The sequence below is a fragment of the Oenanthe melanoleuca genome, chromosome 17, assembly GCF_029582105.1.
Source record: "Oenanthe melanoleuca isolate GR-GAL-2019-014 chromosome 17, OMel1.0, whole genome shotgun sequence".
NCBI lineage: Eukaryota > Metazoa > Chordata > Aves > Passeriformes > Muscicapidae > Oenanthe > Oenanthe melanoleuca.
In genome coordinates, this window is record NC_079350.1 from 6,653,624 (window position 1) to 6,677,117 (window position 23,494).

The following is a 23,494-nucleotide window of genomic DNA, read 5'->3' on the forward strand; positions in this document are numbered from 1 at the left end:
AGTGTGAGCCATGGCTGGGGATGACAAACCCTGCTCAGCTGCCCCATGGAGCTCTCAGGCTGGGTATTCAGTGGGTGCTCAGCACCAAGCTGGCTCTGGAAGGGGGAGGTTGGAGGTCACATCCATTCCTGCCAAAGCTGAAGTTGGCCCTGGGAGCACGAGGAGTTAATTGCAGTGACTCTGGAGAGGAGGATCTGTTGTATCTGCAGGGGAGAAGGCTCTGGAAGGCTGCATGCCTTGCAGCAATGGATTTTGGTTCAAAGTAACTTAATAGTGCCAGACAAATGTGCAGGCAGGAGACAGCTCCTGAGGCTGGGCAGATCAGCTCCTTGCAGGCTGGACAAAGTCCCTGCTCTGCTGCACCCTGGGCCAGGAGGGGAAGGCAGGGCTGTGCTGCTGCACCTGCTCCTGCCTGGGATCTCCAGGAGCAGCAGGAACTGCAAGTTTTGCTGCTCTGCAATAAGCATAAGCAGCAAACCCTGCTCTTAAACAAAAGGTTTGACCCTGTTCTTGCCCAGAGGAGTCACTGGGAGCCCCACTGGGAAGGGCAGGATGGGATCAAGGGGTGTTACCTGAGCTCATCCCCCAGCTCATCTCTGTTTCCTTGCTGGTTATTCACACAGCACAACTTTACAGCCCAAACACAAACAGTTGGAAGGATGGTTCCTGCTCAGGGTTTTCTCTGAAGAGCCCTAAATCTCCCATAAATTAACGTGTTCATTCATTAGTTGCAGCTCCCCGAAGCACCAAGCAAAGTTTGTGAGTTTAATTACTTTTTGCAGGAATCTGAGCACACAGAGCCTGCAGCAGATGATTATAGTTCATATTATTCATGCAGCTCTTCATAATCCCTTTCTCTGCTAGGCCATGGTCGATGGAGACTAAAATTGGAATCTGCTCATGAATTCCCAGCCCCATCCCGTGTGAAGTGTCTTGATCTTCCAGTGAAAGCGTTTTGCTGACAAAACAATTCAGTTTCCTGAGAGGTGCCAGGCAAGTGTATCTGTCAGGAGGGTATGAGTGCCAGGGCTCTGTGTGCTGCTGGGGAGGTGTTTGCCAAACTCAGTTTTCACCCTGTTTATCTCTAAACCTGACTTGGGCTGGCTGTGTCACACACTGGGTGGTAAAAAATACAGAGATTTTCAAACAGAAACATGGAGTATTTATATGGTTGCAGACATTTGTGGAAATATTAGTGGGATAATCTAATCAACTAAAGTAGAACGCCGACAAAACTATTTTTAAATTAATTAAAAGGCTTGGATTCATTTTTTTTAACTGTGGAGGTTTTAATCCTCAAGTATGTATTTGGTCTATTTGAAGTTACTGCAACTACTTAAATCTTAAACATTTTAGGGCCACATTCCTCTTTGTGCACAGTCTGCTTCATAAGAGACCCCGGAGGGTTTGTCTGCCTGTGGAAACTTATTGTTATATAGGAATGAATAATTCCTCAGCTGCAGCTGTGTAATCCCCCCTGAACAGCTTTTCTGCCTTACAACCTGGGTTTTAATGACTCCAGGACCCCTCCTGCTTCTCCTGACATCTCCTTGTCCCATCCGTGGGAGCTCCTCAGGTGTTGTGCTCCAGCAGAGCTGTGAGCTGGGGATCTCCCAATGCAGGAGAATACTGAGTTAATAAGAATCCATATTTTTCATTCTTTTTCCCCTGATGTTTACAGGGCTTTATCCTTTAGTCTCCCAAGACAGCTTTGCACCTGCGAGTCTGACTTTGAGCAGGTTCAAAGCTCTCTGCACAAGGTGCTGACTTGTTTAGCATCAAAAAGGAGGGAAAAGCACCAAAATTGCTCTGTCTGGAGGAGCTTTCAGGAACTCCTCAGAAACCACAGCCTGCAGGTTCCACTGCAGGTGCAGGGAAGGAATAGAAATGAGCAGTCCCGGGGAGTGAGCAGCCTCTTCTTTGGGCAGGGTCTGAGGGTCCTGCTTTGCTCCTGGCTGGGGAGGCAGGAGGGCTGTGATGGATTCTCCATCCCTTTGGAAAGGCAGGGAGCTGACACACTTGAGGCTGAGCTGGAGTTTGGCTGAAGCCCCAAATCTGTCTGCTTCAGGCTGATAAAAAGTGCTTGTGCAGCTGCTGGTGACCCCAGCAGTTGGGATCTTGGCTTTGTGCTTCTTTCCAAGTGATAAGTGAGAGATTTAATCTGATACAATATTCCTCAACAGATGTGTTTAATCTTGTAATGACATTACAAGTGATGTATATGCATTGTCTTTTCCCCCTTGTTGACCTGTAAAAGCTTTTTATGGAACAACACAAGTAACTCTGTGAGACTCTTAACAGCATTAATGTGAAGGAAATTCTCTTCACCATCAGCACCTGACTCTGCAGAGCCTGGAGCCTGATGGAGGCTGTGAGTGCCCAGAATGTGGTGCACTCAGTAATAAAGTGAATGCAAAATAACAGAAGGCACTCCTATATGTATATAAATTTTTTTTGGGGTAAGCAGAGATACTCTTCCTTCCACTTCGGCTTTGCATTGTAGCCTCAAGTGAGAGTAAATTACAGGTCTGAGCACTTTAATGCACCTTCCTGATGCAAGATTTGACTCTTATTTTGTGCTGAGTGCTGTCTGGGTGGGAATGAGTCCTGGGACTTGGCAGAACTCCTCTCTTTGGGAAGCTGCAGTGTATCAGCTCCTCTCTGGGCTGTTCTTGCAGGAGCTCTTGGCCCATGGCAGATGTTCCCCTGGGAGAGAGCTCAGCCAGGCTGTGCCCTCTCAGATCTGCTGCAGCCATGGGGAAAGGCTGGAGGCCAAAGCATCCTTGCACTGGGATAACAACTCCTGCTCTCAGAGCATCAGTAGAGTTGCACCTGAGTGAGAAGTGATGGAGCTGAACCCAAATTCCAGTCCAGGACTAGACTGGACCACACTGACATGGTGTAGCAGAGGTGTGGAAGAGATGGGCTGGAGCTCAGGAAATTGTTTCACAAGGGCTAGATAGGATGGAACCTTGCCTTCTAACAGCTGGCTCATGCCTGGAACAGTCCTGCCCTGCCCTCATCCCATTGCTGGGGGAGGTTTGGCACATCACTGGATTGTACTGAGGGGATAAATGTCTTCTCAGGGGGAAGGGAAAGGGGAAAGGCAGAGCAGTGGTGCTGCACAGCTGTGCTGTAATGAGGAGAAATTCCCAGTGGAAATAGCAATGTCTAAGTCTTTAAGGGGGATTTGTGTGTTTGGGGGAGGAACTGGAGCTGCCACCATCCCTGGTGAAAACAGAGCTGCCAGGCTGGCTCAGAGCAAAGCTTCACCTACCCAAGAAAGGCCAGAAGAAGATGCCAAGAGAACAGGGCATGAGCCTGACTTTTCTGGACAGAGTTTCAGGGCCTTTCCCATCAGGATGCTTCCTCCAGATCCCTGTGTTTAACAGCCACCACTGGACCTGTCCTCTGTGAGCTTTTCCAGTCCTGCTTTGAAGCCATAGGTATTTCTGGCAGCCAGAACATCCCCTGACAATGAGTTCCACAATTTAATTACAAGGGGAAAGGAAATGACCTTGAATAGATTTTTAAACCTGCTGCCTGATCCCTTTATTCCTGTCTTGTCAGGAGTGGTGCCTGGAGAGGGATTGAGAAGGGGAAATGGGAGAGAAGATAGGGCTTGAATTTGGGAATGAAGCCTGGAGAAGAGGGAAAACTGCTAAATTAATGTGAAAACAAAGCCTTTCCAGGGATGGGATGCTGTTGTGTGCAGTGGTTTAAATCCAGTGGGATGTCTGGGGAGTATCTGGGAGGTGAGGTTCTTACTGCAGAGCTGTAGGTGCCACACTGCACCTCTGGCTCCCAAAAACCCAACAGTACCTCCAGGTTAGAAATGTTCTGGATTTTTCCCCTTCATCTAGTCCAGAGAACAGAAGATGTCTGTCTCCTTGGGGATGATTTTGCAGCAGGACAATAAATGGCATCTGTGGGCCTCTATGCTTGCTCTCACAGCTGCATGTTCTTACAACCCAAAATGTGCATCTTGGTTTTTCCAGACTGGCTCCCAGGGAGGAGGTGAGTCCATTCAGGACTTGCACTGGTTCAGGATGTCCCCAGCTAATGTGGTTTCACAGAGACCTTCGTGCCTTTCACAGTATTGGCTTCTTTACCCTTTGTAAATATTTCACCTGTTTTCTAAATTATTCATTCATTAAGTGGCCTGGAAAGGAGGAGGAATCATGCTTATAATATGTGTGAAGACTTAAAACACTGCAAAGCTGAAAGGATGTGAAAAAAACAATGCAATTTGAGGATTTTTACATCACAACAAGCCCTGTTTAAGTACTAGGAAGAGGTGGGAGATGAAGGGATGTGGGGTCTTGATGGATCTGGCACAGGTTGGGATGTTGCTGGGATTTGCAGAGCTGGAGTTTGCATTGGGATGGGATTTGGAGGGTGAGATCTTTATTATTGGGGGAGTTGGCATGGAGTCTGAGGTGGCCACAGTGAGGGGTCACAGACCTGGAGGTTCTTGGTTGTGTCAGTGCTATTTACAGCCATGCTGTGGATCCAATACAATATAAAACATCTATTCTCCAGTTTATTGGTAACCTATGGCTTTTGCATACTAAAAGTCAATCAATTTTATGTTGTGGCTAACTGAAATTGAATATTAAATGTGCCCACACAGCAGCATGCCCCTGGCTTCCCAAAAGAGGAATCTTTCCTTCCGCTCCACCTTCCTCTCAGCAGCAGCCAGTGAAGGTGGAATATTGCTCCTGAATGGAGAAGTGCTTGGTTTTTTTGTTTGAAGGGTAACATGGCAGTGACACACACTTTTATGGTGCCTCAGAACATCATTAGGCTGTTAGTTAATGAAAGCCTGTCAGTCCCTTCACGAGAAAGGCAGTGGGTTTTATCTGTGCTAACCATGTGCTTACAGCTGTGCAGTGCTTTGTGGGAGGGAAGGGGAACCTTGGTGGTTTAAACAGGCAGAGACCAGCAGGGCTTGGAGGGCCTGGGGGGCAGGGAACACCCTGAGATGGGGAAACTGAGGCAGAACAGGGGTGAGTCAGGATAGCAAACAGAGAAGAGCCAGAGCTTGGAGCAGTGCCCCATCCCTGAGAGCTCTTTGGCTCCTTGCTGGTGGTGTTATCCCAGCCTGGACACAGCCCCCCAGCCATGGCTGTGCAGTCTGGAGTGGGACAGCCCTGGGCCCATCCTCCCTCCTCGTCCCTTTGCCTCCACAGAAGCTCTCAGTGAGGTGTTCTTGAAGGTTATCTTCAAAACAAAACACTGGCTCAAAAAACTGAATAAAGGCTTGTAAAACCAGGCTCTGGCCAGAAGCCAGGACAGTGTTCCCTGATTTTCTTCTGTAGTGCTCATCCTCTGCTGTGTCCCCAAAGCCAGGGCAGGTGTTGGTTCTCAGTTCCTGTCCTGGCTGGGGACTGTTCACACCTTCTGCCACCCTGGGGACAACAAAGTGTTCTTTGTATCAGCCCTCAGCTTTTCACAGCCTGTGCATCCTTGTGTGAGCCCTTGACCTGGGTGCTGTGCCAGACAATGGAGTTCAGATTTCAGTGCTGCTGTCTGAGTCCCTGCACTGCCCAGCCCACCAGCCCCAGGCTGTTTTGGGGCCACATCCAGCTGTGAGCCAGGCTGGTGCATTTGGGCTGGGTAGGGACCATGGGGGTGCTGCTCCCCTACCTGGGACCACCTCCCTCCCAAAGAACTCTGGTGGTTGGGGGAGATTGGTCTTCAAGGAATCTCCTTTTGGGAGACATCTGGATCTGTTGTGCCTTACCACGCACTTGGGGTGGTTCTGCAGCACACAGCTCAGCTCCTGTCCCATCACTAGCAGAACCAGGCTCCACCACCCTCCCAGGCAAAAAGTGCTTTTGTCAGTGCTGTTTTGGATTATTGCAGCACTTCTCACTCTCCTGGGGAACTGGCATTGCAGTGGTGTCTGTGTTGCTGTTGAATTTGGCAGCTGAGGCACAGCCTGACCTGAATTGGGGCAATTTTGGTGGGCTGGAGGGTTGGATGGAAAGCAATGGGTGCTACAAAGTCAGATTCAAGTTCAAAGTGCTGCCATCCTGCTGGAGCATAAGGGATGGGGCAGAGCCCCATGGGGACCATCCTCAGGCAGTGCCCCACTCCTGCCTCTCCATCCATGGTCTCAGCTGGTGCTTTGATGCTCCTGGAGCACAAGGGTGGTCTCCACATGGAGCAGCTCATCCCCCAGTGTGGGCCCTGCCCTTAGAACAGACACAATGCTCTTTTCTTTCCTTAACCAGGCCTGACAGGTCTAATGGCACCACATCTTGAACTCTGAAAAATCTGTTTTGATGCAAGTTTGACAAGCTCCAAAGTCCTTTTGCTCAACAAGTTTTCGTGGTTTCTGTTCTGATGGCAGGGAGAAGCCCAAGTGCCCAAATCAATATGGTTCTGCTTGGATAATTGAGCTGGGAATTCAGTTTGTTATGTGAAGTGGCTGCTGAAGTGGATAATTGCAGATCTTGAGGTGTTTGTCCTATTTGATAGTTTGGATTGAAGAAAATTTAGGTGCAATTTCACAGGTGTATAGGGACAACATGGTTCCTGTAGGGATTCTATGGTGGAGTAATAAAGCTAAATAACTCACATTTCTTTGTGTGTTAGAAGAACACAGATGACAAGGGAAAGAGCTTTAAGTCATGTTTTCTTGGGATGGGGCTTGGCCTCTCCCCTCTCCCTGAAGTGCCCCAAATACTGGCTCTTCTCAGGCAATAACAAACAGCAGCAGTTGTGTAAAGCCCCTGATGCTTTATGCACTATTTCTGCAAATAATCCTTGTTTATAATTCAGTCTTGGCAGAAAAAGACTTTAAATTATTAAGGCACTAAATATTTTGCAATGTAAGAACAGAGATAAAGCTCTTGGCAGAAACAAATTGCCAGGGAGAAGTTGTTCTCTTCAGTGCGTTTGGGGCTTTAAAGTATTATGAGAAATTATGTGTGGGGGGACTGGGAATTCATCACTTTATCAAAAATTTGCTTCTCTTTTAAAAAAGCAGCTATTCAGTGCATGCTTTCCAGCACCCCTGCAAATACAGTGTCCCCAAAGACCATGCTTGGGTCCCCAGAGCCATCTCCTCTCCCCACAGGTCTTTTTTAGGTGGCAGAAGTCTCTGTCCTGCCTCCAGGTCTACCACAGCTTTTAAAGTAATTTCCATCCACCTGGTGCTCCCCTGAGAGCAGATTTTCAGGGAATTCTGTGTTCCTTCTTCAGGAGTGGGAATGCTGCTGCCAATTTGTCACATCAGTGTGTGTACTGTGGTAAATCAGGATGTGGAATGAAGAATTAATGATTAGAATTAGAATTAATGATTTTGCAACCTGTTGCTGATTTTATCCTGATATTGCACAGTTATTGCTTGTCAGCACCTGGAGTCAGACAACCATGAGGTTGGATAGGTGTGGATAGGTATATACATAAAGACACTCTATACAGCTACATATATGTATATGTATATGTATATGTATATGTATATGTATATGTATATGTATATGTATATGTATACAGCTACATATAGATGTATTTTAGGTAGTTACACCCATAATCTTGTAGCTCTTCTTTGGAGAGATTTCAAGCATGAACTGTAGTGTTTCAAACCCCAGGGTGCTCCCAATGTGGATTTTTTTTTTCCATCATCTCAAAATTTTAAAGCAGAATCATCCTTGAAGTGATGATGGGTTATGCACTCACACAGGGTGCCCAGAGAAGCTGTGGGTGCCCCATCCCTGGAAGTGTCCAAAGCTTGGATGGGGCTTGGAGCACCCAAGGCAGGGAGGCTGGGGTGAGATGGGCTCCCCTTCCAACCCAAACCCTTCTGCAGTTCTGTGATTGCTCTGTTTCTCTTTCTTGCAGGAGACCTGTGCAACTGCAGCTCGGTGGGCAGCTCTGGATGCAACCTGACATCAGGGCAGTGCCTGTGCCTGGCTGGCTACACAGGGCCACGCTGCCAGGGCTGTGCCCACGGCTTCTTCCCCAGCCAGGGGGGCCAGCAGTGCCTGCCCTGTGACTGCAGCCCTGCAGGAGCCACCAGTGACCAGTGTGACCAGTGAGTAACTGGGATTTGCTGGGATTTGGGGTTTGGGCAAGAGAGGGTCGTGGTGTCTGTGCTGGTGTTTTAAAGGAGAAGGGTAAGCAGGAGGGAAGCTGGTGTTATAAAAATGCATGAAGATGATTCTTCCTCTTTCAAGAGCTGAATTATAAAAATATCTGTGGCTGTGGCAGAAGCCCTGGCAGTCCCCAAGGGAGGTGACTTCCCTTCTCCTAATGCCTTGTGCACCTGTTAGTCCCTGTTGGGCAGGGCTGCCTCCATCCCTGAGCTGGGAGGGGATTGCAGGCTGGGGGGGAGCAGAGGTTTATTTTCCAAAGGGAGAGGTTTGTGCCAGAGGCAGGCAAGGCTTTGTGCTGTGCCTTGCTGAGCACTGGGGTGGAAGCTGCAGCCCGACAGCAGTGGGCTCCTGCCTTGCCTGGTGTTTGCAGCCACCAGAGCTGATGCTTGCAGCTCTTGTATAATGGATGTGTTCCTCTTCATTTCACCTCACCCACCCTCACATCTTGCCTTGTGGAAGCTGGCACGCAATTATTTCCCAAGCAGTGATCTGTCAGCCATTAGAGATCAGTGGCTGGGCTGGGGGGATCCCAGGTCCTGCAAGGTCAGACTGAGCAGCAGCCTGACCCCCTGGTCTCCAGCCTGTGCTCGTGGGGACAGCAAGTTTCAAAGCCTCTCCTTGGAGGAGCCCTCAGCAACCACCCTGCAGCAGCTTGCAGCCTTCCCAGGCTCCTGCTGCCTTTTTGTCTTCTAGGGCTGGGTCTGGGCTCAGTGTGTGCTGAGCACCTGCAGTTCCCTGCCAGGGCAGGGGCTGAGTCAGAGTCAGAATGCTCTGCAGGGACATGCTGCCTGTAATTATTTTATACATTATCTGTTCCCAAACGCCCAAACCCTCTGTTGATGTCCTTCCTTTTTGTTTCTATGCTGCATTTTTCTGCTTGCATAAGCTCTGACAATTCAGAACTTAAAAGTAGCACTCCAGCTGAGGAGAGTGACCTTCTTACTAAAAGAGGTGATTCTTGGGGGTGGAAAGCATGAAGTTTTTCCTTTTTTTTTTTTTTTTTTTTTTTAGTGGCTGTTATAGGTATGGCAAGATGTGCCTAGAAGCATCAGGGTTTGCCACAGAATTGAAAGTGAGATTTTGGTCAGATCTACTGGAAGTACAAATTGGGCAGAAAGGCAGATGGGGCAAATCTTATCTTTGGGAACTGGGAGAGGAGGGAAGGTGCTGCTGGAACAACTGGGTTAACTGGAAGGGAGGATTCTTGCCCCAGCTCTGAGTTCCTGGGCAGTGGGTGAAGCATGGACATGTCTGGTGTCTCCCCATGTCTTAGTGCATGGGGTGGGCCAAGGAACACCCTTGGGAGCTTCAGGTGAGATGCTCTGAGTTGTGAAGGAGAATGAGGTGGAGTTGGAGCCAGGAACAGCAGGGAGCTCCCAGCCTCTCCTCAGCCCCATTTCACAGCCCTCAATGGGAGATGCTCATTCTCAGTCATTTAGAAGAGACAGCACAGGGCAAGATGTGGAGGGAGGTTTGGGGAGGGGGGATGCTGCAAACAGAGATCACTCTGTCTCCCTTCCTGGCTCAGAGGGGTTTGTTGCAGACAGAGATGACCTCTGGGTGTTTAAAAAGAAGAAAATTAGGTCAGTTGTCTGTGTTACAGGGCTGGGGGCATCAGAAGGGTGTGCAGTGTGATGTGTGTGGGAAAATGGAGAGGAACACACAGCCCAGCAGGGCAGGTGCTGCCCTTGCCCCTGCTGTGTTCCAGAGGGCACCAGGCTGGGCACAGCCCCTGCCTGGGGCTCCACCAGGGGTGTGGTGCATCCCTGCCTGGGATCTGTCCTGCTGGGTGGCACAGCCTCCTGTGCACTGCAGGGAGATGTGTGTGTGAGTGCAGGGAGGGATTTGGTGCTGGCAGCCCTGGGTGGCTGCTGAGGAGTCCCTGGAGGAGCAGGATGTGTCCCTGGGGCAATCCCTGCTCGGGATGAGACATGCAGGCATTGCCCAACACCAGCAACCAGCTACTGTTTTGTTGACATGGAAAAAAATCCTGTAAGTTGTACTATTTATTTATTTAATAAAGCCCCAGCCCAGCTCGACTTGCACAAGTGAATTCCTGTGTGAGGCTTCAAAGGGAAGCCACGGCTGTTCCAGTGGTGAAACAGCAGCAGAGATTCTGGACTCTGACCCTTTTAAAGGGTGGCTGATTGGAGGGGCAGAGTGCCCAAAGCTGAGCCCTCAGGGCACACAAAGATGCCTCTTAGGTTTCAGTCAGCTCGCCCAGGCTTTTGTAAAAGTGCCTTTTAAAGCACCACCATATGATGATTATTGGTATTATTTCTCAGCATGCTCTCGGGCTGGCCAGATGGCAACCCAAGTCCCCTGTTTGTTAACTAGACCTCAAATGCAGACCATCAAACAAAAATTAAAAAAATCCCTTTCCTGAGGCACAGAGTTGATTTTGGGAGTGAACATTGACCTGACATGCTGTCGCTATGAATGGGCTCCATGGCTGCTAATCAAAGGTCTGTTTTGGTGCTGGTTTAAATTTGATTGTCTAGGAAGATCCACACAGATCCCCCTGTGGGATGGCAGAGGGTTTCTGTGCTCTGGTTTGGGTGGTTTTTTTGTTAGATGAGACGCTGTGTGTGGCTCAGGCTGGAGCTTGCTGTGGGGCTGGATGGAGTCTTGGGGTGACACATCTTGGAGAGGGGGAGTGGATTGTCCTGCTGTGGTTAACGCCTAGAAACCTCAGAAAAATGCACATTTCTTTGGGTTGGATGCTGTGCAGATGCTTGCTAAAGATAGCTGTGGCCTGGAAGTGTTCACAGTCCACAGAGGAAGGGTGGAGAAAGAAGCTGAAGTTTCAAGGGCCATGGTCAAGGTCAGAGTGGTGGGGAATGAGGACGGTGACTCACGTGGGTGCAGGGAGCTGGAAGGGCTGTGTGCCTGCTGCAGGACTCTGGGGACAGTGACAAGTGGCAAGGGTGCCTGGCAGTGGCCTCAGCCCATGGTGCTGCTGCCCCCAGCAGCTGCACCTCTCAGCATTTTTGTGCCCCTGGAGGTGAAGGCTGTGCTGTGTGTGACCTCCCAGCCTGGAGCAGTGCAGGTGAGCAGTGCTGCTGGAGAAGGTCACCATGCCAGGCTGGCCAGCCCACACCTCCCAGCCTTGCACCCCTGTGGGACCATTTTTCCTTTTTCCTTCATGTGAGCAGAGTCCTGTGCCTGAGCTCTCATCTCTTGCTCCCAGGGCTGGGCAGGGAGCCAAGGCAGGGGCAGCAGGACTGGCTGGGGTCAGTGCTCTCCATCCCAGTAGCCAGGGCAGCAGTGGCAGCTCTGGGGCTCCTCAGGGGGTTTCTTTGCCCCAAGTGCCACCTGTGTCCCCAGCTGAGTCCCCAGCATGAGCAGCATGGCCTGGGATGAGCAGGGTGAGGGAAGGAGGTTTGGTTTGAGGAACCTTTAGTTCTGCAGCCCTCAAGCCCTGGTGTGAGGAGCTCTGCAGGCACAGCTCCTGAACAGGCTCTGAGGATACCCTCCATGTAAAGCTGTCCTCTGGCTGAGGGCTTGAAGGAGCAGGACTGCAGGCAGCACGAGGCCAGCCTGGATGAGGCAGCAGCCCCTCCTGGGGAGCAGGAGATGGCAGATGACTCTGCAGTTCTGGTTTGTTTATTTTTACCTTGCTGGCAGCACTGCCCAGCCCCATGTGGGACTGCAGACAGTGGCTCAGGGCAGCCCAGAGTGACCCAGCTCATCTGCAGGAGGGCTGGCCTGGATTTACCTCCTGTGAGGTGTTTATCCCAAGTTTTCCTAGCCCAGCTCTTGTGGCTTTTCCTTTCCCCAAGCTGTGGGGGCAGTGTGTTGAGCCCACAAGCAGCTGTCCCTGTGTGGGTGCTGCTGTGGGCTCAGGATGGGAGCGGGGGAGTGGAGCTGTGCAGCAGAGATGTTCAGCCCTCAATCCCCTGTTTCCCTGGGAGCTTTTGTTGTTTAAGCTTGTCCTGGTTCTAGGGAAGAAAAGTGATGCACCAGTACCTGTTTTGGTGAGCAAGAGGAGAGCTGTGGCTGCTGTGGGATCACAGAATATTCTGAGTTGGAAGGGACCCACCAGGATCATCTGGTCCAGCTCTTGACCCTGCACAGACACCCCAATTGTTCCTGGAACTCTGGCAGCCTTGGGGCTGTGACCATTCCCTGGGGAGCCTTTTCCAGTGCTCATCCACCCTCTGGAGGGACCTTTTCCTGTTATCCAGCCTAAACCTTCCCTGACACAGCTTTGGTATGAGGTTTACCTAAACCCAGGTTAACCATCTAAGTTCCAGTTCCCTTAAAAAGCTCTAAACTAATCATACACATGTGCTGCCATTGTCTCTAGTGCAAGCAGATGCCTGTTCAACTGGGCTCTGTGGATCAATTAAAGTTGCTCCCTCTGCCTGTGCCTCAGTTTCCCCAGAAGCAGAAGGGCAGTGGGAAGCAGAAACTCCAGCAGACAGCTTGAAGGTGATGTCTGGTCTCCTTTGCTTGCTGTGGGCTGAAACCCCATGCCCAAGGGTGCAGTGCTGTGCTTCTTTGCTGATCCAGCAGCCTTTCCTCATTGCTGGCTGCAGAGCAGCCCTGTGATCCTGATTCCTGCATGGCTTGTGCTGCAGGCTTGGCAGAAGTCATGTGAGAGAGAGCTCCTGTCGCTCATCTCCAGGGAGAAAAGTTAATGCACACATATAAATGCCCAAGTGTTAATTCAGAGATGCTTTGCCCCTCAAGGGGACCTCAGGCTTTGTGTTCATATTAAAAGGAATGAAGGCAGAGTGTCCCTGGGAGCGTGGCTGTCTCTGGAGCAGGGATGCTGTGAGGCCAGCAGGGAGGGCAGTGGCATCCCTGTGTGCTGCCTTTGTGGGGGATTCTGTGTGGAGAGGCTGATGCTGTGACCCCAGCTCGTGGGGCTTTGCAGGAGCCTGGCTCTGAGGGTGAGGTCACAGCACTGACAGAGTTGGCTTTGTTGAGGTTTTGAATAAGGGCTGGGGGCTCTGGGAGAGCCACATGCTGGGACTGTGGAGCTGCTGGGGTATGGGAAGATGCAAAGAGACTCTGGGGACAGCCTGGTGTGGCACAGTCTGGACACACCTTGAACCCCCTGTGAGGCAGGATTTGGTGGGGTTTTTTAATGGTCAGGAAATGCAGGTCCATTGAAATTCAAGGTTTTTTTGGAGCTTCACCAGCCTGCAGGGCTGCTGGCCATCTCAGACCCTGGGGGTTATTGGGGGAAGTGATGGAGTTCTTGCTTTGCATAGATAAAATCTTCATTTTCTGTCTGCAGGGTGTCATCATACTTCTGAAATGTCTCTCCCTTTGCGTGGGATCTCTCTTTCCATTCTGCTGTGTTTTAGCAGTGCAGTAAACCACATCAGGCACTGCTCCCCTTCGGAGATGTGACCTTGGGAGATGAAACACTTGTGCTTTAAAAACCCCCCAAAACCAGACAAACCCCCTTTTTCTCTTTAAAAAGATTGCTCTCCCTTTTCTAGATCGGATGAGCACAACTGGTGGCTCATTATCTCCCAGTAATGCCTCGTCAGCATCACTCTGCAGAGAACAGATCTTGTTTTGTAGCTGAAATTATGACATGGGGATGTCAGAAAAGCAGAAGAATACCCTGTTAAAGCCTATTTTTCTGCATGCTTTAATTATCTAAATCTCTCCCCTATTCCAGCCTCTCACATCCTTTACAGTGATTAGCTCTCCTCCTCTCCCCCCCACAAGAAGGTAAAGGTACCTGAAGCTATTTTTATTCAGCTGCAGACAGGAATGGGAAATGAGTGAGTGACTGGGCACAGCAGCAGGGGAAGGTGGATTGTTATCATCTCCCCTATGGTAATTATGCCTTCTCAGAAATCCTGTTATTTTGTGGATTTTCCAGCAGGCTTTGCCGTTCCCATGTTGTCCACTGCAAACTGTGCTGCTCTGGCAAACACTGACTGCCCTCAAAAAGAATTGTAGGCTTGTCTGTGTAAGTTTTTGTGGCTAAATTCTGGTTGGGGGGTGGTGCCCAGTGTGTACCTCAGGCACTGCTTGCACCCTGAGGCTTCTGCTGCTGTCTGAGCAGGGGCACCAGCAGAGCTCTGGGGGATGGAGGGACCACTCTGGGCAGACCAGATGTGTTCAGTGCAGACCAGCCCCATCTCCCTGGCATCCCCACTGACATGTCCTTCTTCACTGAGCTTCTCTGTCCCATCCCTGCACATGATCCCCAGGGCTTGCTCTGTGAAACCAGGACTCACCAGCTGAGCTTGGGATTTTGCCATGAGTGAGGCTTTTGCTGATGGAACTGTGCAGGACCCCATCCAACCTCAGTGTGGACCTTCCATTGCCTCCCTCCCCTGCCTTCAAGGGCATCTGCAGGAGAAGCACAGGCTGGGGAATCCTGGCTTTCCACAGCCCTGGCTGGGATTCCTGGCTTTCCATAGTCCTGGTTGGTATTCCCAGCTTTCCACTGCCCTGGATGGAGATTTCTGGCTCTCCACAGCCCTGGTTGGGATTCCTGGTTTTCCACAGTCCTGGTTGGGATTCCTGGCTCTCCACAGTCCTGGTTGGATATTCCCAGCTTTCCCTCGTGGGGGAGCTGGGGCTGTGGAGGCGGTGGTGGCCAGACAAGGTGGCCCTTTGACATTTACAGAGTGGCCTTTGAGAGCTGTGAAGTGTCCCTGCTCCATCAAGGGCTGCCCTAGAAAACAGCTGCTGGAATGAGGAATGTGGCACACAATGGGCCAGTGTTGGCCCCCATAAAGCTCTGCTTCTTGTGCCCTCCACAAAGGGGCTCAGAGCAGGCAGGGCTTGGCCCTGGCCCCACTGACCCTCCCACAGAGCCACCTCAGCCAGCAGCTGTGGGCTCAGGGAGTGGGGAGGAGGAGCCCAGTGTGGGGCTTTTTCCTGCTCTCCCCTTCCCCATGTGCTGATATTCCAATACCTGACTGACAGAAAAGTCAGCACGTGGGTTGTGAGGGTATCCTCAGGATGGGTTGGACATCAGGAAGAATTTTTTCATGGAAAGGGTTGTGAAGCATTGGAAGGGGCTGCCCAGGGAGCTGGTGGAGTCCCCATCCCTGCAGGTGCTCAGTGAACTGGACATGGCACTCAGTGCTCTGGTGGTGATCAAAGGCTGGATCAGTGATCTTGGAGGCCTTTTCCACCTAAAGGATGCTGTGATTCTGAGTGTTAGCAGTGCTGGTTTCCCACCAAAGGGTCTTGGAGCATTTAGCTTTCAAAGTGAACTTTCCCATATGGCCCAGGAAGGTGTAAGAGAGATTTACCCCCTGGCTGCTGTCAGACATCACAGAAAGTCAGCACTAAAGGAGCCTGGCTTGCTGGAGGAACACACCGTTTTTGGAGACATCTTTTCTGAATCCTCCTAATCTTGTGCAGAATCCTTTTGTCTAATCCCATCAAAGTGTGACAAAGCCTTTTCAGGGGGTTTGTTTTAGGGATGCTCCTAGTTCAGTGTGCTTTCCCTCATTCACACAGAGCCCTGTCACTGCTGGGAATTGTTAATTGTGTCTGTTCCAGGGACACCCCAGGCCCTGCTGGGGTGACTGATGGGCTTTGCTGTCACTGGGGGTTCCCAGGGGCACAGGGGAAGCTGGAGATGTCCAGGGAAGGGCTGGTGTAGCCCCCACTCTCCCCTTCCTTGGGGCAGCCCCTGCCCAGCTCTCCTGGGGCTGCTCTGGGGAGATGCTGAGCTCTGCAGGGTGTGAGCTCTGGGCCTCGAGGTGAAGACAATAAATGGATTTGGCAAAACTCCTGTTGTAGGTTTTGCATGTCTCATCTTCAGGACATGCCCTTTGAGACCCATGGAAGCTCCCTCCTTCTCTGACTGCCCCAAAAATCATATCAATCTCATATGTTTTGAAAATAAAGGCACAAGAGCTTGGTGCTGTGCTGTTTTGCCTGGGTCTGACATGGCCAGGGAGTCCCTGGGCTCTGGTTGGGGCATCCAGGCTTTTCTGGTGTCTGGGAATATATTCAAAATTAATTTCTCCCTTCCTCCTCCTTGGGGGGAAAAAAAAAGAAAAGGAAGAAAAGGAATGATTGGAGCTTGCTGAGGGTTCTCTGTTAAACCATTAACTGTGCACAGCTTGTCTCCCAACAGCCCCTAAGGCCACAGTCCTTCATCCTCCCATCCATCTTGTGCCTGTCATGTCCCTGCTAGAATCAAGATGTTTCTGTGGAGGAGGAGTGGAGACCCCTTGCAGGTGTGGCTGCACTCTGTGGTTTGTCTCAGATCACAGATCCTTTAATGAAGATTAAATAAGATCCTGTCCCTTGTGCTGAGGCTGGGTTCCTGTGCAGTGTGTGCTGAGCAGTGCAGAGTGACTGCCCAAGCTCCCAGCCCATCCCCTCACCCTGTCCTTCCCCACCACCAGGCCTGGCAGAAAATCACCTGCAGGATCTCTGTGCCTCCAGGGGTGCTCCTTGTTCTCTGTGCCCTGACACACTTTGAGTGGGGTCAAAACTGTCTGCAGTCCTCTTTACCAGTGTCCAGGGAGGGCTGGGTGGCTCTGGTGTGTGCCCTTGACTTTGTGGCTGTAAAGCTGCAGTCCTGTGTCAAACCCCACCTCAGGGAACATTTGGTTGCCACCAGTGGCACAAATCACTTGGCAAGTGGCAGGATCCTGTGGCTCTTTCCCCTTGAGAGGAGTGGATGAGCTGTGGGGACTGGAAATGAAACCAGGCTGGTTTTTACAGATGTATTTTGGGGTGTAGGCTGTTCCCTGCCCCAATATTTTGCTTTTATTGACACTGCCCTGCCCCATGTCTGTGGGAATGCTGCTGCCTGGGGTGGCTGTGTCCTAATCCAGCCCCAGGCTCCCTGGGGCAGAGCACAGAGCCTGAGGGATGAGGGTGAATGAGCCTTGGGGGTCCCAAAGCTGGTGTGTGGCCCTGGTCCCCAGAGGCTCAGATCATTCCATGCTGGATCCAAGCCTTGGATGTGGCTGTGCCCTGACCAGCAATCACTGCCTGCTCCTTCTGCCAGTGCCTCCTGTGATGGTGATGGTTTTAATCAGTAGGAAACATCTGTAAAGTTGATGGATGATGTGATGGTGATACACACCACCTACACAGTCTCCAGAGGGAGTATATCCATAAAAATCTGGTGGAGACCAATGCTGGCAGGAGACTTTGCTTACTGGAAGTCTGGTTTTATCCCAACATGTATTTGTATCAATTCTTTGTGAGAGCTGAACACTGGCTGGCTTCAGAGGGGTTAATCATCATCTGAAGTGGAGTTGAGTAATTGATGTTGCTGCATCAAAACGTTTCCCTCTTCCCATCCCCCTCATTCCCCCCACTTCCCCCCAAAAAGAAATTCCTGGCTGATACTCAAAATCCAGTTCAGTTCTCACTGTGCAAGTATTAAACTGTGGGTCTTTTCTTTCAGATTTCTGGATTTTTATGAGCACAATTGGTCTGTTAACAGGATTTTTTTTTTTCTGTGGTTTCAATGCATTTATATCATTGACCTTTGCTTTAAAAAGTGTCTGACAGACTTTGCTGGGCTGGAGCTATAAAAAGGAGTGTTGTAAGGGGGCTTTATTCTGTGGAAGCAATGACCACAGGCAAAGCTTTATATTTGCTGAGTGATTTAATTCTTGCACATGCAGGACTTGGCTCTGTGCCATGTGTAACATGTTGAGAAAAGGTCTGCTCAAGAGGCATTCAAACCAAACTTTCCAAACAGTCTTTTTTTTTTTTTTAAACCTTTCTTTCCTGTTATTTCTAAGCTAACGAGTAAAATCAAGAGACTGTGCCCCAAAATGCTGAATTGAGCTCTAGCAGGGTCATTGGGGAAATAAACCTTGAAAGAAATGAAATAGGAGTCTGGGTGGAAGCAGGGAGGAGGAAGAGGGTGTCATTGAGAAAAAGGCTGGATCAGGGACAGGAGGAGTCAAACAGAGCTCTGAACTCCAGGAGGAAGCCAGGGAGGGTGAGCATGATGCAGCTCAAATGCCTGATCCTACAAAACCCTGCTCACATGGTGCATCCCCAAAAGATGTGTTTTCAGGCTAAACATCAGATTTTCCCCCCAACAGCAGATGCTTTTCCCTGCCTGCCCCTGCCCTCTTACAGGAATAGCAGTAGCAGTCAGGAGCAAATAACAAAAAGCTGCTTTTTGTTTGTGCTTATTTTAAACACTGTGACAACGTTTGGATTAATGTTGGGTCTTGTGAAAAGCTCTTTAAAAGTCAAACATACTGAGCTGCTTACCAGCCAAGCATACTGAGCTGCTTACCAGCATGCCTTTGAATTCTGCATCTGCTTGCTGCACTTTAGATAATGGCCTGGAGAGCAAGGAAACATCACATTTCTTTCTTCTTCTTGTAATCAGGCCATTAAATATGCTTGAGATTTCAGATTCTGCAGCTATTTAGTTGTGTGGCCCCTTGGCTTGAGGTCCAGATTTTGGTGAGTAGTTCCTCTTCCTTTGGCAAATAAACAAACAACAGAAATACTGAATGATGCTAATTTCTAACAGAAGCAACGTCTTGCCCAAAATGTTGCAATCTACTGCATTTTAGTTAAAAACAACACATCAACAGTGCATCAAACATCTATTAGTTTTAATCAGCAGATTTTCCTGGAGGCTTTTAGGAGCAAATCGTGCCTTGCTCACTCTTCCCAGGAGGAGAGGGGGAACAATGACTGAGCTTTGTGCAGGCAGGTGAGCCCTGAAATGCTGACTTTAAAAGGCATTTCAAAGGTGTTTAAAAGGTGTTTGAACAGGGTGGAGGTTATACAGGAGAGCTCAGAGGGTGATGCAGCTGTAAGGGCTGTCTGTGGGTGGTGTCACCTCCTCTGCAATAAATAAATTGCAGATAAATCCATCACCTGGAGGGGACCAAGTGCTGTTTGTTTGGGTTGCTGTCCTGGTTCCCTGCAGCAGGCAGGGCTGGGGGTTCCTGCAGGTCCCAGTGCAGAGGCACTGGGTGCTCTCTGTCCCTTGGCTTGGCCATTCCAATGTGCAGGTGGCATGAGCCACCTCCAGCAGTGGCCATGCCCAGGGCTGGATGGGAAGGAGCATTTCTCCATTCCTGTGATTCCTCTGAGAGTTGAGCTAAATGCTGCCTGTGTATAAATCTGCTATGAAAGCAAAGCCTTGGAAGCCTCTGTGTGGAGAGAGTAGCACAGAAAGCCAAAGGATTGAGGGTAACCTTTGCTTTTTATAGCTCCTGGTATTTGTTTGCTCATGGCAGCCACCAGCAATGCCCTCTGTGTTCACAGTGCAGTGCTCCACCCTCCCTGCAGTCACACTGTGCCCGAGTAAACTGCTCCTGTCTGGGTCAGCTGCAGTGCAGGCTCTGCTGGGGAAGGGAGAGCCCACTCTTGTCTCTGCCTGGCTTTGCTGGGTACAATCCAGCTGGAGAGAGGGGCCTTGCCCAAGTGCCCATGGAAGGGATAAATGGGATCATGGAGGAGAAAGGAGGGAGTGCAGGTGGCTGACACCTGCCCTGGCTGGAGCCAGGCAGGACACATGAGCTGCTGCCCCAGCTCCCAGGGGAGCCAGGAGGGCAGGTGGTGAGCAGGGAATTGTCTGCTCACAGGAAAATCTGGGAGGTGCTGCTCAGCACTGCTGTGCAGGGGAGAGGATGACCCAGGTGGGTGCTGTGGGATTGTTCAGGGTGTGCCAGTGCCCTGCAGGACACAGGGCTGCTGCAGGTGCTCGCTGGAGCAGGGACTCCAGAGGGGCTGGGGAGCATCTGCTGGGGCTGGGGCAAGGGGATGGCTCTGGGCCAAGGCTTTCTAGAATGAGCAATGATTTCTGGTGCCCAGCTGGAAATTGCTGTCAGGGCAACTGGCTTGGCAGACACTCGTCCTTTCTTGAACTCGCCGTCACTTTTTGGAAATGGTTGCCCCTGGGTTTCATGTCCTGCTTCCAGCAGAAAGGAAGAAAGGAAAACCTTCCTGCAGGTTTGTACCTTGGATGCCTCCCAGCAGAGCCAGATCTCACTGTTTGTTTTTCCCTCTGCAGCTCTGGGAAGTGCCAGTGCAAAGCTGGTGTGACGGGCCTGAGGTGTGAGCGGTGCAGCGAGGGCTACTACAGGTTCAATGGGAGCACGTGTGAGCCCTGCCAGTGCAACAACCACTCCCACAGCTGCCACAGCTCCACAGGTGAGGACTCTCTGAGGCCATGGGGGTGCTGACTTCACCTGCCCCTCTGTCTCTGGCTTTTCTGTTCTCATTCAGCACACTCTGCTCTTTTCATTTACATCTTTCTGCCTTGCATACTCACAATCTTTACCTTAAAGCTGAAATGGAAATGCAAGGCTGGGGTTGGTCTCCTTTGAAGGAAGGCAGTGAAAGCTGTGTGCTTTAGCCCAGGCTGCAGTGCAGAGCCCTAATTCAGCAGCCTGTATCAGAAACTGGGGCTCTATTGTTCTCTGCACTTACACAAACACACAACATGGGCTTTTAAAGACCTTTTGTTTAAGTGCTGTTTACCTGGAAACAGACACTGAGCTGGCACTGAGTAAGGGGGCTTGCTGCCACAGATAACAGGGTTAGAGCTGCTAAAAACTGCCACCCAATTAATACTGCCACCTTTTAAAAATCACTCTTGTTCATTTTCCTTGATTATTGCTTTGACTCTCTCTCACTCAGGCAGATGCTGATGGAGTGCAAATGTCGAGGCACCTGTGCTTGAGCAGCTTGTGGGAGGGCAGGACAGCCTAATTGCTTTGCAATCTCACCTGAAGGAGAGATCCTGGAGGGGCTCTGTTGTGGGACTGCCTGCACAGCCCCCACTCCAGCCACAGCACTCACTTCAAATTCCAAATTCTCAAAACTTCCAGGCTGAAAGGCAGTTCTGTAATATTTATCCATGAGCTTAGAAAGGGGTAATAATTAAAAGTAATGCTGCAGAATTTGCTGGCAGAGAGGCAGACCCATGGAATCAGGTATTTCTGGGTGACTTGTGCCTGTGTGTTCCCCCATGGGCTGTGTTTGCAGCCAGGAATGCCCTGCTCCGTGGGCACTGGTCTGTGCTCCCTCAGGGTGAATTCCTGTGTTCCCTCGAGGATGAATTGCTGCATTCACTCCAATACTGAGCTCTGTGTGCTCATGTCCTACCAGTATGGAAGGATACAAGGCTGTCACTGAAGCTGTGTGCACATCAGCTGTCTTACTGATTTGGAGCTGGGTGTGTGGGTTTTGTGAAGGAGGAGGATAATCTGCTTTGCTTCTTTTTTTTTTCCCTCAGTGTTCCTCCTGCTCTTGATTTATCAAAGAAAACCCAGCCCAGACCTTGTTCCTGGGATGGGGCTGCTCTTTCTATTGGCATTGCAATGAAAACTCTTCAATTTGTTTGATGACCTATTGTTGATTTGACAATTTTTTTAAAAATTTTAGTTTTCTTTTAAAATTTTCCTCAATCAACTCTTTTTGCTGTTGTGGCTGAGGGAACCAAACAAAACCAGAACAGAGAATGAAGTTGATTAAAAATTAGATCAGATGCCTGCTCTGGAGACTGCACTCTGTGTGACCTCCCCAGCTTTACATCAATTCTGTGTAGCCTTTGTCCAATTTTCAAAGTTTTTTCCTATTAATGCTATACTTTGGGCTCCCTCTGCTGGCTCTGCAGCCAGCTCCTGCCTGGCATGGCTCTGTCCAGGAGGAATATTTAAAATTACTGGGCATAAATAAATAACTTGGGCAGCAGGAGCTCCCCAGCCAACAGCATTTCCTCTGGCACGACCCTTGTACCCCTGGGGTGTCTGTGCACTGAGGTGGGCTGCTGCTTCCCAGCTGGGGTCCTGTGAGGTCTGATCCTTCCTGAGGGCATTATCAGGATGAGAAGTGCTGTTAATTATTCAGGCTCTCCACAGCAATACCTGATTGCATGCCTGTGCGTGCTCTGCCTGGCTGAGCAGCTGCTGGCTCAGGGAAACTGCTGCAGGTGGATGTGGGTGATTCCTGCTGATGGGAAGAACATTGGCCTGCAATGACCAAGGCAACCCAGGTGTGATTCCAGATTGATGGCCCTGTTAGTGCCTGGGGAGCAGGGTCCAGGCAGCCTTGCTGTGAGCAGGCAGATGAACTTCCCCACCCAAGACCACTGAACAGTTGATCCAGGTTTGCAGCTGGAGAAACCAAGCACAGCAGATAATTTCTCCCTCTAAACCTGACATCTCTCCCACAAAAACCACTGGCTCGTGCCTGACAGGCTGCTGAGGGAATGGCAAACAGTGTGTGGGAGGTGATGCTGAGCAAGGAGGGCTGGCAGGGCCCTGCTGGGTGGGTGAATCAGCCACTTCCTGGGTTTGTTCCTGCCCTTGGCAGCAGGCTTGGCTGCCAGGACACGCCAGGCTGCCTGGGGATGCTTGGCTGGGGAGTCATCACTGTGGGAATGGAGGAGCAGCAGCTGTGTCGGGCTTGAGGGAGCCAAACTGTTCTGATATTAATAAGAAAATCTGCTGTGGTCTTTATAACAGTCAGCATAAACCTCAGTCAGGATTTTTTCTTGTGGTTGATGTTGATATGAGACTTTCCCATCCCCAGCAGCTCTGCTGGATCAGCTCAGAGGATCTGTCTGTGCTCTCACTGCTCTGGGCCACCCCAGTTTACAGAAGGGGTTGTTGCCTTTGCAGAGTCTGCTACCTGGGATTTAATCAAATCTTCCCTCAGCTCCCTGCCACCTCACCAAGGAGCCAGCTGAATTACAGCATGCTCCTGGTGATGGATGGGCTTTTTGTAGAGGCTGTGCTTTTGTAACTAAGGAGATTTTTCTTCTTGGTCAGAGCAGTGTCAGAATGCAATTTGGAGGCCATTAGGACACGGTGAGGACACGGCACGTCGAGTTTCTGATTCAGGGGCTTCCCCAGGAAGGGCAGGTGGCTCATGTGAGCCCCACTTCTCCTCTGGTTCTCTGGGAAGGTCAGTGGCTGCTGCTGCCTTGTCCTGGGGTGGAGGAGCTGGAGCCACACTGGGATGGAGCTGCCTGCCCCCAAAGCAGGACAGTGGCATGTCCTCACCCCTGACCACTAGCTCTGGTGTACAGGAAGAGGCTGCACACAAAACAACAAAGGTATAAACTTGAGGGAGCCCTCATGAGAGTGGGGGAAGTGAAGCATCAGTGTTCTATCTCACTAGTACAAATGCAAACTGAAACTGCTTTCCTTGAGGAGCATTTTCACGCTGATAACTCATGCTTACCTGCAGTGACCTTTCAGTGGTGAGCTGTGGGGCCTCTCTGCTGGGGCCACCTGCTTTTTCACATTATCTGTGTACATGTAGAGCGAGGGGATGAGCATCAGAAGGTCATAAGAGGCCAGGATTATGTTTTGGCCAGAGGGCATCCAAAACCACCTGTGAGCTCTGATAATTGAGTGTGTTCCACGTGGATTCTTGCTCCAAATGTTCTGCTCCAGTTCCTGCTGCTGAATGTTTGCTTGTTCTCCTCTCTGTTCTGC

The 23,494-nt window shown here is 50.5% G+C and overlaps 1 protein-coding gene across 1 annotated transcript in view; it reads left to right on the forward strand.

The window, feature by feature from the left end:
- Window positions 1-23,494, forward strand: part of MEGF9 (multiple EGF like domains 9) — a 47,446-nt gene that overhangs the window by 14,343 nt on the left and 9,609 nt on the right. The window contains exons 2-3 of the mRNA XM_056505143.1: window positions 7,852-8,044; window positions 20,059-20,198. Of these exons, the coding sequence (XP_056361118.1) occupies window positions 7,852-8,044; window positions 20,059-20,198 (333 nt within the window). The remainder of the gene's footprint in view (window positions 1-7,851; window positions 8,045-20,058; window positions 20,199-23,494) is intronic.